General features: G+C 36.2%; 1 protein-coding gene across 2 annotated transcripts; it reads right to left on the reverse strand.

Annotated features, from left to right (window-relative positions):
- Positions 1–1,914: 1,914 nt before the first annotated feature.
- ngly2 (N-glycanase 2) lies at positions 1,915–13,610 on the reverse strand. 2 transcript variants are annotated; one of them, XM_014967885.2, is made up of 12 exons: positions 13,053–13,610; positions 11,866–12,002; positions 10,910–11,085; positions 10,044–10,204; positions 9,201–9,341; positions 8,055–8,176; positions 7,066–7,234; positions 5,534–5,679; positions 4,044–4,168; positions 3,844–3,970; positions 2,658–2,791; positions 1,915–2,135 (listed from the first exon to the last, which is right to left on the reverse strand). In XM_014967885.2, exons 1-12 carry the CDS (start codon positions 13,472–13,474, stop codon positions 2,010–2,012), a joined length of 1,986 nt encoding a protein of 661 aa, XP_014823371.1. In that variant the 5' UTR covers positions 13,475–13,610; the 3' UTR covers positions 1,915–2,009. The 2 variants fall into 2 exon arrangements, with proteins under 2 accessions (XP_014823371.1, XP_014823370.1); XM_014967884.2 differs by having other exon boundaries at positions 11,866–12,005.
- Between the last annotated feature and the right edge of the window lie 456 nt (positions 13,611–14,066).

Below are 14,066 nucleotides of genomic sequence, written 5' to 3' on the forward strand. Positions count from 1 at the left end.
AAACTTAAGCTAAATATTTGCTTGTCCTCCAATTTGACAATCTGCTAATCAGAAAGATGAGCATAGCAAATAATATTTAGGTTATTTCAACTTATATTTTATAATAATAATAATTAAATGTGTCATTAAAAAATTAGATTCAATGTTTTTATTTTTGCTTTCCCCCCCTCATCTTCCCTCCAAATTTGAGGCCCTATTTTGAAAAACCTGTCCTGATGGGCTATACAAAACATGGTCGTTACATTTCATTTTTTTTAACAAAATCATTCTTAGATAATGAGATTTTAATTTGCTCAGTTCTGCCTATTTTGAACTCCTTTCTGATCTGTTTTAGGCCTCTTCCCACTTTAAATCCAAATAAACTGCTGCTGGCCACACCCCCAACTCGACATTTACACTTAATATACCTGAAAATGGCTGCAAACAGATGCGCAGTTATACAACCATACATCTTTGACAGCGAGTTATACCCAGAAGCAGAGAACGTGGAACCTTAGCAGATTCTGAATGCAAGTCAACAGACCCAAGAACAACAACAAAAAAACGTACCTTTTTCTGCAACCATTTAGCCTGGCCATTGTCTTCCTGTGCAATTCCGTGCCAATCAGCAAACAGAAGGAGTTGTGAACGATGACGTTGATTTTCTGTGCTGTTGTTGTAGTCTGCTTGTAGTTTTAGCAATGGCAGCAGATAAACCGAACGAAGCCGTTCAGACCGACACTTCCAAACAACTGAATGAACATTAGCTATCAGCTCGGCTCTTCTCTCTTGCAGTAGGGTGGTCGTTTACAGCGCAGGCATTTTCCGGTACGTTTCAACTGGCGCATGTCGGGGACAAACGGTAGTGATTAGTTCAAATTTAAAACTTCAACACAGTCCACGCCTCCAGGAAGCAATCGTTTCTCAATAGCCGAGAGTCTAGACCCTTTGTACGAAGCAAATAGAACAAGGGGCTGTTTTTTTTTTTTGTTTTGTTTTGTTTTGTTGTTTTTAACCAAGCTAGCAACCATAACATGCTGCGGTAAAACCAACTGACCTAAGTACTGGAGCTCCGCTTGGGTCGCTAGGTGACTGGCTGGATTCGGCGGGAGTTGCTAGGTAACGGCGCAGTGCCGTAGAATGTGACTTAAGGAGGTTTACAGTGTAGTGTTTAAAAGGAAGCAGGGCCTATCGATCAACAAAGTAATTTTGAAACTGTTAGTTTCCGACACAAAAAACATCACCATCAAGTTATTGCCAGAAAATGGCTGTCCGGGTTTTAGCACCTGGACTGTTTATAGAAGCAGCGGACATCCTTAATGAAAGTACAAAAATTTTAAAATTGAATTACTAATTGAATATACTCTTGTTTATACATTCACAAACAGCACATGCTGAACTGAGTGGTGAACAGCATGATTTTGCTATTAGCTGCATATCTTTGGTATGTGACATACTTATTTAGAGTTACGAGAAATATGCATTTGCTCATTACAGTTTGTTAGCCTGCCTGGGAAAAATTTACTCTTGGGCAACTCACATCAATTGTTGAATCTAAATTTATGACTTTGAGGACAAAGTTTAAACAATTTAGAAACATGTTTTCATCTATTTGAACCCTGAATACTAAGTCAAAACAAAATTAGAGAAAACTAATGCATTTATCGTTTGATTTATAACAAGAAAAATCTTAATTCATATTTTGAATTAAATTAAAATTAAAATTTTTTGTGCTTCAGAATTTCAAAGTGAAAGTTTCAAATTAAACATGATTATGTGCCATTATGGAGAAGAGGCTCTTGAGATGCAAGGTAGTTTCATGAAGAAGATGTGAAGAGTCCTGTTGGTGAATGTAAAGAAAACATTTTAAAAGCTAGAAACTTTAGTCACAGCATTCTTGGAAAGATAAGGTAAATAAAAGACTGAAAAACAAAGTGAAAAAGTAGAAATTTATTCTTTAGTAGAAATTTATTCTTTGATTACACATTAAAAGTAATATTGAATCAGGATTAAGAGTTATTGTAGTGGCATCATTTGTAGAAGATGAGAAAAGACGACATGATGATATATCCAGGCTTTTGAGCTGGATTTGGATCCTGTCCGTTAAACCAGCCAAAATAGACAATGGTGTTGGATTCAAAGTCGCTCATGTTCAGCTGAAAGACGACAGAAAGAGACAAAAGAAATATGGTGAGTTTGAGACATTTAGCAAACATGAAAACTTTTAAACTTAACAATCCAACATGTGCTTTTTTCTTTATGGTTTAGGAATATCTGAACCTTAACACACTTATGAGGACAGAAAATTGCTGAATGTGGTTTTCTTGACTCTGGGTCCTTGATGAAATTCATGAAGGAGATGCAAGTGTTTTGGAAATCAATGGTAAGAGTGTTCAGAAATTAACATGATTACACAAAGAGCATTCAGAGGTCAATATCTCACTTCAGTGTAATTAAGGACTCCTCTAATTTAATTGTTTGCTTCAGACATTCATTGCTGTGGAAAATTGTTGTAATAATGCTATGGAAGATCATCTAATACATTACGGCTGAAACGATTAATCGTTAGGTTTTAATTAACTTCAGGAATATTAAGTCCAAGATGATTTCATTCATGAACTTAAACTCTCTTGTTGATTACATGTTGTAAGAACGAAGCTTTGTGTTGGTGGACAAACCTGTTTGGTGACGTCGACCCTCCAGGGGTCAACCTGCAGGCCGTCACACCAGCCTCCTCGCCCATACAGCCATGTGCCGTGTTCATTCGGTACAGCGCCATCTTTTACCCGCATTGTGCAACCAAGAGCCGTTCCTGTGGGTCCAAATGTCACAATTAAAACACATTAATGCACGACAACTCGTGCAGAACTCACTTCATGACCAGTTTTGCACAGGATTTTAGGCAATTGACAATTTGATGATTAATCAGATTTTTAATTTAACAACTTAAGCTTATTTTATACAACTTTAGAAATACAATTAAAGATCCAAATAAACAATCCAATTAATTTTTAAATGAGAAAAACATTTTGCTTCATAAAATTTATTAGCAGCCTTAAGTGTACAGTTGATTATTTGCAGCTAAAGATATTTCTACCATCAACATGTGGAAAGCTGATAAGTCTGCTCGACTTATCAATACGGAGTAGGGCTGATATGATGATTATTGTTTAATTCAAAATAATAGCATACATCATTGTTTAGATCAGTGTTTCGCCCCCCTGCTCTGCATGTTCTAGATGTGCCTCCATTCCAGAACAGCGATTCAAATGATTGCATGACCATCAAGTACTGCAGAGGCCTGTTAATCACCCAGAGATACAATTCAGGTGTGTAGCAGAAGGGAAACACCTAAAACATGCAGGACAGGGGGCCGGTGAGGACCAGGGTTGAGAAACACTGGTTTAGATTAATAATAATAATATATGTGTATATATATATCCAATTTAATGGCTAACAAAATTAAAAATAATTATCAATAATAATAATAATAATAAATAAAACCAAATCTCTGTTACTATGATAGTGGCCACTTTTGTTTCTCTTGATTGAAAAACTGAAAATGTTTCAAATTCTGATTTAGAGCTTAACCTCTACGGATAACCGTTTCAAAAATGAGCTAAAACTGCATTCAGAAGTGGAGGATAATTATTGATCTGAATTTTTTTTTGCTTACTGATCACTTCCTAGTGTTATGATATAAAGAATAAACTGAATTTTAAAATATAGGTAATAAGAGGAAAAATAGCTGGGGTTTGCTTAAACACAGTGCTTGTTTCATTACTTATTCTGCATCTATTGATTAAACATTATTCATTTTAATCAAGTATTTGGTTAAAAAGTGTCTTTGTGAACTTTTCTTACCTGCTGTGTCAAACGTGTGAGTGTTGTTGTGAACGCCGTTGATCAGGAAATGGTGGGAGGTGACGCAGAACTCCCCGCAGCCGTTCTCGTCGCTGCCATGGCCTGTAATAACGGCATAAAGCTCCACCTGAAACCAACCACAGCTGGTGAGACACTCCAGACAGGAAGGGTGTAAAAAAGCCATTGATACCATTTGGTACCTTCTTAGTGGATGAAGGAATGAGGATCTTCGTTGGCTGGTACCTCTTGTTGTAGTTTTTGTCAAAGGTTCCCCCGCTGAACAGAGGCGTCACTTTGAATGGATGAAGCTCGGCCACATCTTCACCTGTGATACCAAATATTTATATCTATTACACAAATATACTTTTAGTTCGGGACAAATAAACTGTGCTAAAAAGCTTTACTGGTTTTTCAGCTTCCATTCAACATCAAATGTGACAAAAGATTTTATATCTGATTTAGAAATAATTTTATAAGATGGAAGTGAAAATGGAGATACATAAATATTTTTATAAAGGTGATTTATTATGTTGTCTTGAACATGATAGGATACATCTATGGACTGCACAAAACATGTTAATTACATTTTATTTGCGCAAAATCAATCTTAGAAACTGAGATTTTAGTCTAATCAGTTCTGTATTTTGGGGCGTCTTGTCACTTTAAATCCAAATAAGCTGCTGCTGGCCACACCCCCAACTCAACTTGCATTTGAAAACGGCTCCAAACAGATGCAAAATTTTCCAACTATACATCTTTGAAAAGCAGAAGTGGAGCCTCCTGTACAACCAACAAGAGTGCAACAATAAAATATGTCATTTCCAGCAGCCTTTGTACAACGCATACAGCGGTAGGTAAAACTAGTTGACCAAACTTCCTAGAGCTCTGCTTTGGTTGCTAGGTAACGGGGCTGGGGTTGCTAGGCAACAGCGCAGCGCCCATAGAATGTGACTTAAGGAGGTTTAAAATGTAAAAATGTATTTGGTAAAAAAGCCAGTTAAGTACTGAATAATTGATCAAAAACATCAATCAGCTAATATCTAAAATTACATTAGATGGACCAGAATATAAAGTTATGTGGAAATGTTGATGTTTTACGTAAAAATAATTTAATCAATTCATAAAAATAGCATAAATACAAAATAACAAAATCAGGCAAAGGGAAAATTGTTCCAAATCAATTTCTTTCGGTATTAAAAAATGATAAAACTTTCACAAAAACTGCCAGTGTGTGTCTGGTGAATCTTTTGGTAAAAACATGTTTGCTCTTAATTCAGAGAAGTTACTCTCAGTGGGAAATTTTACTCTAGAGTAGCGATGCTTTATGATAAAATTACTAAAGCAAAAGGAAAATGTTCCGCATAGTAAAAATACTCTTAAAAGTACATATTTCCCCCCCAAAACTTTACTCTAGTAAATGTAATTGAGTAGATGCCATTGTACAGCAGTAATATCAGCTGGCCAAATGTGCTCGAGCTCAGCTTGGTAACGGGGCAGCGACTGCTGACTTATAACATTACATTTAGGAGGTTTTTGAGGTTTTTAACTTATCGTCAAAAACTGCTAGGTGGGGTTTTTCAAGCACTTGGGATGTTTTTAGAAGCAGTAAAAACTCAAACTGAAACATTAAAAACTAGGAAAATGTGAGTTTTGCATGATCTGTCCCCTTTAAATCGGCGGCTGTGTTGACCTGTGCGGTTGCTGACGCTAAATCTGAGGTTGAGGGAGGCGACCCAGGGCATCGCCCAGGGCACCGTCTTCATGGTGAAGGTGCATTTGCTGCTGTCCAGCACAGGGATGAGAGGGGACACGTCTGTCAGCCAGTGTCCAGTCCCTCTGCCAAAACAAAACTGACTCTTACGTCTCATACTTCAGCAAAATAAGCAAATCAACCAATCAATCAAATTTTATTTGTATAGCACATTTCAGCAGCAAGGCATTTCAAAGTGCTTTACATAATTAAAATAAAAACAGCATGTGAGAAAGAGAAAGAGATTTAAAAAACATAATTAAAACGTGAACAGTGAGAAAGAGAAATAAAAAGCTGTAGAACTTTAGTTGAGACGCCGTCAACTGGGACTCCAACCCTTTGGACTTTAGTCAAAACGCCGTTTGACAAGGACTCTAACCTCTCGGGCATTTATTTTTTTTTTTAAGATAGAAACATTAAAATCACCAAAACAGTGAAAAAGAGAAAGACATTTTGAAAAAGATAAAAAAGATAAACAGTGAGAAAGAGAAATAAAAATAAATTAATAAAAAACATTAAAAACATTGAAGACATAAAAAGTAAAGATAAAAACATTAAAAACATCAAAGACATCAAAACCCACACTCTAAGCCTAATTTAGCCATAAGCAACTCTAAACAGGTGGGTTTTAAGTTGAGATTTAAAGGCACCCAGTGTTTCAGCTGTTTCTCAAATACACAGAAACAGAGGTTTTGGTCTGCTTTTTGATATTTCTGTATTTTAAATGTGCCTTGAAAACTTGTGAATTGATATACCTTGAACCTTTTCCGATTTTGTCATGAAATTACCACAAACTTAAAGATATTTTTTTCTACTTGACAACTGAAAGCAACTTGTTGGAGTGGATTTTATTTAAAGAGCAACACTTATTTCATTTAGAATAAAAAGAAGATAAACTAAATACCTTTTCTTTAGCTTCACAATTATGCACAACTTTGCAACAAAATATGTTTTTGTTGTCATTTGGCTCAAGAAAGTTTAAAGGGCTTTAATAATTTTCAAGTTATTATGTCTCGAAATCATAATTTTAAAAGAGAACTGTGATGTTTTCCATTTGACTCAATTGAGATTAAAAAAATGGTATGCAGAGATTTATGAATAGGTGTTTGCATAGAGTTTAAAAATTAAAAAGTCTAATTAAAATTCAACTTAAACAACTGAAAAATATTTTAACTCAACTTCAGCCTTCAAATAGTTAATACTTTCATTTCAGCAAAAAAAAAAGAGCCCATTTTTTAAATGTGCATTTATTCCTCCTCCCTTTGTGATTTGTAATTTTACTTATTTATTTATTATAGAAATGGTTGCATCTGATTTTAGCTGCATAGTTTAGCCAACTGAAGGCTATAAAAGATGCATTGCATCTTAAAATGTCATTACATTATGAAGTTTTTATGCCTTATTTCCTGTAAAATAAAGTGTTCAAATGAAATATAATGCAGCAAGAAGCAGCAGCATGTTGGAGGCGCTACCTTCGAAAGGCAGTGATCCACCGTCCCAGCTCCGTGTTGCAGTACGGACTCAGCTGATCGCAGCAGACGAATAGCTGGACAGTGTGATCCCACTCAGCGCAGGACGAGTCCCTCCTGCCTGGACACGACAGCGACGCGTCGAGCTCCAGCGTGTCAAAGTTCCACACATCTGACAACAAAAATAACAAATAAAATATAAAACATGCGTCTGAAGTAAAATGCAACGGAAAAATTCATATTTTTTCACTTTTTGTGTCCGGGGTTTCCAAACTTTTCCACGTAATTTCTCCCAAAAGCGCATTAACCTCTGACCCCATTTGCAAATGCACAGACAGTGTAACAAAATATATAAAGAAGCATGAACTTTAAAAGTGTTTTATATTCACAATTCAATAATTAGTACATCAATTTAGCATAAATGCTGCCTCATAATGAATTATTTTAAATACCCATGAGTTCTGTGGTGAAATATTTTATTATCAGATAATTTATTAACCTTATTACCAGATAATACAATTGTCATAAAATAATGTATAATATTTTATATTAATCACATCAAATGTTATTTTACTCCTCCCACAGTTCTTGTGTTTTCCTTTTAAGAAGTGTCAGATTTGTTTGCTCTTTTTCTTGTCAGACACTTTTCCATTTCTTGCTTCTTATGCCAGCTTCATTAACAAAGCAACAAAATGAATTTGACTGACAATCAATCAGAAAATGAGCTTCAGAAGCAACATTTAAATCAGTTACTTTAAATAGTAATTGAACAGAAAAACAAATAGTCATGAATTTTGCTTCTTTTCTCTCATCTTTCCTAGAACTTTCTGAAAAACAACTTTGACAAACACCGCTTCTTGCGACCTAAAAACTAATCTACTGACAAATAAACTGTGCAACCAGTCCGCTCCTCGTGACCAGTCACATTACCAGGTGGATAAACAAACTTAACAATGGTTCTCGTATCTCATAGATAGAGCTGATTATCTCACCTGCCGGCAGTTCGACTGTGGCCACCGCTCCTTTGTCTCCTTGCATCGTGATTTTGTCAAACACTGGAATGATTTTTGCAGGACTTTGGATTTTGTTTTGCAGACCAGCAGCAAATTCAAACCTGGAGATAAAACCCCCAAGCAAAAACAAAGTGTGAAAGAAGTTTCTCCTGTATGCTTAACTATAACACCAGCTGACAAAAGTTTAAGACCTAGGGGCAATGATCAGGCATGCTGGTGGGGGCAACATCTTTGGGTTTCTGCACTATGTTTCAACCAATGAAACATAGTGCAGCATTTAAAATAAGCTCCACAGGGTTTTCTGAAGTACGCATTTCAAATAATAAACCCAAATCTATTTTAGTTTTTCTCATCAATTACAAACTATTTCAATAAGCTTACACTTTGGGCGGCTCCATCAGAAGTGCAACTATCACAGCAGCTGCTATAGTTTCAGAGAAAATGAGGATGGATCATAAAATAATTTGATTTTTTTTTTTGCAATATACAGCATATAAACCTTTTAGAAATACCATAAATAAGGTTATACATTTTCAGAAACAATAGATCCACCTACAGACATTACCTGTGCAAAGACTGATGCAGCTGAAGTAAAAATAAATCAAATTTACAGAGATTTCACTAAAAAACAGGCCTAGAAAACTGGGTATTTCTTGTGTTTTTTACTTACAAACTTAAACTTATTTTTAAATGTCTAATTTTAAAAATGCCTAAATTTATTTTATTATCAAATTACATTAAAACAATAAAAGAAATATATATATTTGACTCCAATTGAATGGTAATTTTTGGAAATCCAGTAAGAAGTAAAGATAAATAATTTAGGCACACTTTACTAAAAAGAAAAAAAACAACACACACACATATAAGAAATTGGCACTACTAGAACTCCATACGATGTCTTTTTGAGGTCTGTATTGACCCATTTGGCTAAACTCAAATGTTTTTCATCAGCTTCCAGCCAAGATTCTGACGTTTCCATGGATACCATGTATGTTTACGTTTGACTGACTGAGGGGAGACTGTGCAGTAATAATGAGTGGAGGGGGAAAAAGTTAAAATCTGCCCCCGTTTCCAGGCCCTAGACAGATTTTAGCCAATAAAGAGTGACTTTATTGTCCTCACCACTGAGCCTGCCAGTTGATGAAGCTAAATGATGGGTAGAGGAACCAGCCCGTCTCAGCCAGCGCCCCCTGCTGGTCAATACTGATGAAGAAATTTGGGGACGGTGTGGTCTGAAAGGAAACATTCACCAACTTTCCAGACCTACAAAAAACACAAAAACAGCAGAAAGATAGGTTCAACCTTAAAAATATTAATAATTGCTAAATAATACTATAAAAAACGTTCAAGTGTGGTCTGTGGGTTAAAAATAGACAAATAGATGCATGAATAAAGTCGTACTATTATGAGAACACGAAAAAACAATTGCAATTGTGGTGAAATGAGGGATGTTGTGAAGTTATTCTTTGACATTGGTTTTACAAATAAAGAAATTAGTAGTTTATTACAACTTTATTCTGGTACAATTACAACTTTATTGGCGTAATTTTAGGACTGTATTCTCAAACGATTATGACTTTATTCTCACATTTATTTTAAATTTGTCATACAAGTTCATTCACGTAATATTACAATTTATTATATCATTATTATTGAAATATTTGGACTGTATACTAATAAAATTACTTTATTTTTGTACAATTATGCCTTTTATGATGTACAAGTTTATTCTTGTAATATTATTAGATCTTTATTCTTATATTATTATAACTTTATTTCCGTATTTTTTTTACTTTATGTCTAGTAATATTATAACTTTATTCACATATTTATTTATTTTCTTAGCCTTGCTCTAATCCTCCATCAAATTGAATGAATCCGGCCGTCCAGATTTCTGCCTCTGAAAGCTGTAAAACCAGCATCAACATTGGGAGGCTTTTAATCCCTGACCTGAGCCGGTCTTACCGGAGCGCCTGAGCGACCGAAGACTCCTGATGCACCATGGCAGCCGGGATGGCGAGAGGAAAGAAACACTCCTGTCCTTCACAGTTCATATCCTGGATCGGGTTGCCGGGGAGCGAATAGACGAGGACGCCGGACGCGTTGGATTTAGCCATGTTCTTAACCTGGAGGAACAAATTAATCAGCATTAGTCACAATTTAACCCCCAGTATTTCTGAAGTATATTGCTAAAGTACTCAATACCATGCATTTCTTTTAGCCAACAAACTCCTCTCCCATTGATGGTTCATTATTTTACTCATTAAAACTAGCAGTAGCATTTAATTTTTAAAGCCTTAAATGTTTGACAACATCTCCTTTACTTGTTTTCACCTAAAGAAATCAAAATTTCCTTATTTTTAGGAAAACATAGCACTTTATGTCCATGTCAAATTTATTTCTACAGCACTTTACTGCATCAAAGTTCTGTATGTCAAATGCAACTAGCCAATGAAAATGACAACAGAAGTCAATAAAATAAAAGTATAAAAGTAAATAACCTATTTTATGTCTACATATCAGTGGCATTTCATAACCAGACCTGTAATGGTCTTTCACAACTAGTTGATCTATGCAGTTTCTTGTTTAGGTATTAAACAGAAAAGCTAAAAAAAAATATATTATTTAAAATAAGACATTTAAAGACATTTGGAAAGCCTGGAGAACTGTCAACAAAGACCACTTTAACATTTCCATGAAAGTTTGGTTTATTTGGAAAACAGAAAGGAATAATTGGTTGTGTAAACTTTTTTTACAGCACTTTATATACTTAGAAAAATACAACTATTAGATATTTCTTAATTTTTAAATAAGTGTTGAATTTAACATACCTTATTGAAGAAAGAGCAGTTCCCTTCCGACACCCAGGCCACAGCGCCCCCGAGAGGCGGTGAGGGTTCACACCCATCTCCAGCATCAGCCAGCTGATACGTCTTCGGGCTCCAGTGTCCCATGAGCCAATCATACCTGGCATCCAGCCTCTTAACAATGATTGGCATTGTCCACCCTGCCGGAAGTAGCATGGTCAGTAATGGACGACCTGATCTTCAAAAGTCAAAAAACTAACACAAAATAAAACTCCTCCCTATTGAGATAAGTAATCAATTAATGAATCAAATAATTAATCTATTTACGATTAACTGTTTATTAGTTTGAATTTAGTTTCAATCGATTAACTAATAACGTCCGCTTAGATTTTCTTTTAGTGTTGTAGTTTAACCGCCATCCAGCAGAGGGCGTCGCTGGTCATCTTTAACCGGAGCCATTAATAAAAAAAAAGTTATTAAGTTATCAACCTATTTTTAAAATTTGAATTAATTAGGGTTATTCAGCCGAGCTGCATGACGGAGCCATGTTATGAGTTAATCACTTCATAGAGCTAAGTTTTAACTTTTTTAAAAAGTAACTACAGATGGTACTTCTGTATAAACATATCTCTGTTTATGGGAACTGAAGTGTTTCGTGTAATCTATTCTTTTCATCTGTTACTTTTCCATTTAGCAACCTAAGAGGTTACTGTTTTGTTATATTTTATAAATACATTTAACTTTAAAAATGTAACAAAACCACAGTTCTCAGTCTATTCAGTTAGTATTTAATACAGTTTAGACAATTTTCTTTTAATTCTGGAGTTATAAAAACTTTATCCTTTATGTTGTGGAAAGACAGTTGACCTTCTTGGTACAAGAGTAAACAGGTTTTTAAGAAAATGGCCACTTATCCATAAATCAATAAGATCAGTGAACTAGATTAACTGATTAATCGATAACTAGCATCATTTCCTTACCATCAGAAGTGAAAACAGCCTGTGAGAGGCCACAGTTGTGTCCCAGGCACCCCCAGTAGTAAAGCACTTTGGGGATCCAGTTACCCAAAGCGAAGACCGGCACTGGAGAGAAGTGCAGCCGGGTCAGAACCTCCTTCCTGCTGTTGGGCCAAAGAGTCTAGTTAAAGTAAAGACTCAGCACTGAGGTTGTCTCTCCACACAGCTGTTAGTTTTAGCAAGGAGTGTCAACAAACCCCACAACCTTTCAGTTAACTGCACTGTTATTATTAACATTTCACTTTTCACATTTAATCACAATAAAAACAATCTTCCAATTTATTTAGAGGCATCAGGGGGTCAAATACAAATACACACCACACTTTCCAGAGTTTTACTGGTGAAAAGAATTTAAAAACATGCTTCATTTGCAAGTTTTAAATTCTGTACCAAATGTTTGTGTTGATTCATCTTATAAAATCCCAATAAATTACATTGGAGTTTGTAATGTAAGCAAATGTAGAAAGCTCAAAGTTGATGAATATTTTCCAAGGAATTATGAGCGTAAACCACAAAAAACATGAGTGCTACTATGAGTTCACTTCAGTTTCACTTCCTCATCTGAAATATAAAAAAAACACACTTCCCTTTGTGGCTGTTTTGGTCAGAGTTGGAGCTTTGCTTGCAAACAGATTTTTAGGTTCCTGTTAAATTTTATCTGCACGTACTCTTTTATTACATTTGTTTATATTGTTGTTGTTGTTTTTTACACTCAATGGGGTATATTTTGTCACTGTGCTGCTATAACAAGTGAAATTCCTCCAAATAAAAAAAACAACTTGTCAACCGTCTTCCAGCGCTAACAACAAACAACCAATCAGAGCGAGGAGGCGGGTCTTAGTGCACGTCCTGCGTTAATGCTAGTTAGCATAGCCATCGATGACAGCAAATAAATGGCTTTATTTGCAACTTACAACAGTAAGTTGTTTCTCCACCATTAGCACATTTAGCAGCCAATACCAGAGCATGATTGACAGCACTAAGACAGATTTCACAGATTATCTGTCTCATGCTGTCAATATGGTGATAGTTTTAACAAAAATGTAAAAGATATATTTTATTTATTTAATTCATTTTTTAAAAGTTACATGCTCCACACTAAATATTTAGCTCCAAACTGACGGGTGAGCAGGGAGTCCCTCCCAGCTCACCTGTTGGCGGCGGCCCGGTGCAGCTGCTCCCGCATCCAGAGGACATCACTGACCGCTGAGTCGTCCAGCGACAGGAACAGCACCTGGGTCCGGTTCGGCAGCCCTTCAACCAGACTCTTCAGGGAGGACTCGGAGCTCCAGAGACACTCCAGGAACCCGGACTTGTTGGTGAAGGCGTGGATGACCAGAGACTCATTCACGGCTCCATCATCGGGTTGGTAGGAGAACTTCCCGTCCAAAGTCGGAACCTGAAACGCGGTGGCACGGTCACCAGGCTCCGGACCGGCACCGGGCTGCGGACCGGAGGTGGCCGGGTGGAGATGGGAAGCCTCGGTCAGGATCAGACGGCTCCTCTTCGCCCTCAGCTGAGCGTCAGTCACATGAGCTGGCACAGCAAGCAGGAGCCAGAGCAGCAAGGCCATTTTCCCACCGCCACACAGGACGATGAACTCACCACGAAGAGCTCAGAACCTGCATAACCCGAGTTAAAACGCGTCCCGCTGTCTCTTCCAACACAACAAAACTGACCGTTTATCTTCATACATCCACTTTCGATTCGGAGGCGGGACGGGCCGACTCTACGGGAGCCCTGCGGTGCCAACAAGCTGAGGAAATAATTTCGTCTCCTCGGTTATTTTATTTAGTTTGCTTTGAATCCGCAAAACAATTTAGATGTAGGTAAACAATTCCAGTAAAGCGCAAAAATAATTCAATGTTTTGATTAATCTATAGAGCAAGAGGCTCTTAGGACCATTCAGTAAGACTAAATTGCAAAAGAATTGAAAAAACTTTATGTATAAAATACTGATTTTATTTTTACTACAGCGTAATTGGAGGAACGAGATGTAAATTTAGATAATTTCAGAGATTTTCTAGAAATAAACAAGAGCTTGAAAAGTCAAAAATTTGGTAGAAAACAACTCAGAAATTTTGAGATTACTCTCAGAAATTTTCTAAAAACATTTACATTTCTGAGCTTAAAAGGCAAAAAATTGCAAGAAAAAACAAGTCAAG

This window comes from Poecilia mexicana, unplaced genomic scaffold (genome assembly GCF_051168715.1).
Source record: "Poecilia mexicana isolate PSO_F unplaced genomic scaffold, ASM5116871v1 scaffold_16, whole genome shotgun sequence".
Taxonomy (NCBI): domain Eukaryota; kingdom Metazoa; phylum Chordata; class Actinopteri; order Cyprinodontiformes; family Poeciliidae; genus Poecilia; species Poecilia mexicana.

What these genes read in the sequence shown, in the direction of transcription:
- ngly2 (XM_014967884.2), bottom strand. Translation starts at nt 13,474, where the DNA reads ATGGCCTTGCTGCTCTGGCTCCTGCTTGCTGTGCCAGCTCATGTGACT. An exon ending in CACAGTCGAACTGCCGGCAG is followed by an intron (nt 7,235 to 8,054) that starts GTGAGATAATCA and finishes TTTTGTTGTCAG; the next exon opens with ATGTGTGGAACTTTGACACG. An exon ending in TCACACGTTTGACACAGCAG is followed by an intron (nt 2,792 to 3,843) that starts GTAAGAAAAGTT and finishes TTGGACCCACAG; the next exon opens with GAACGGCTCTTGGTTGCACA.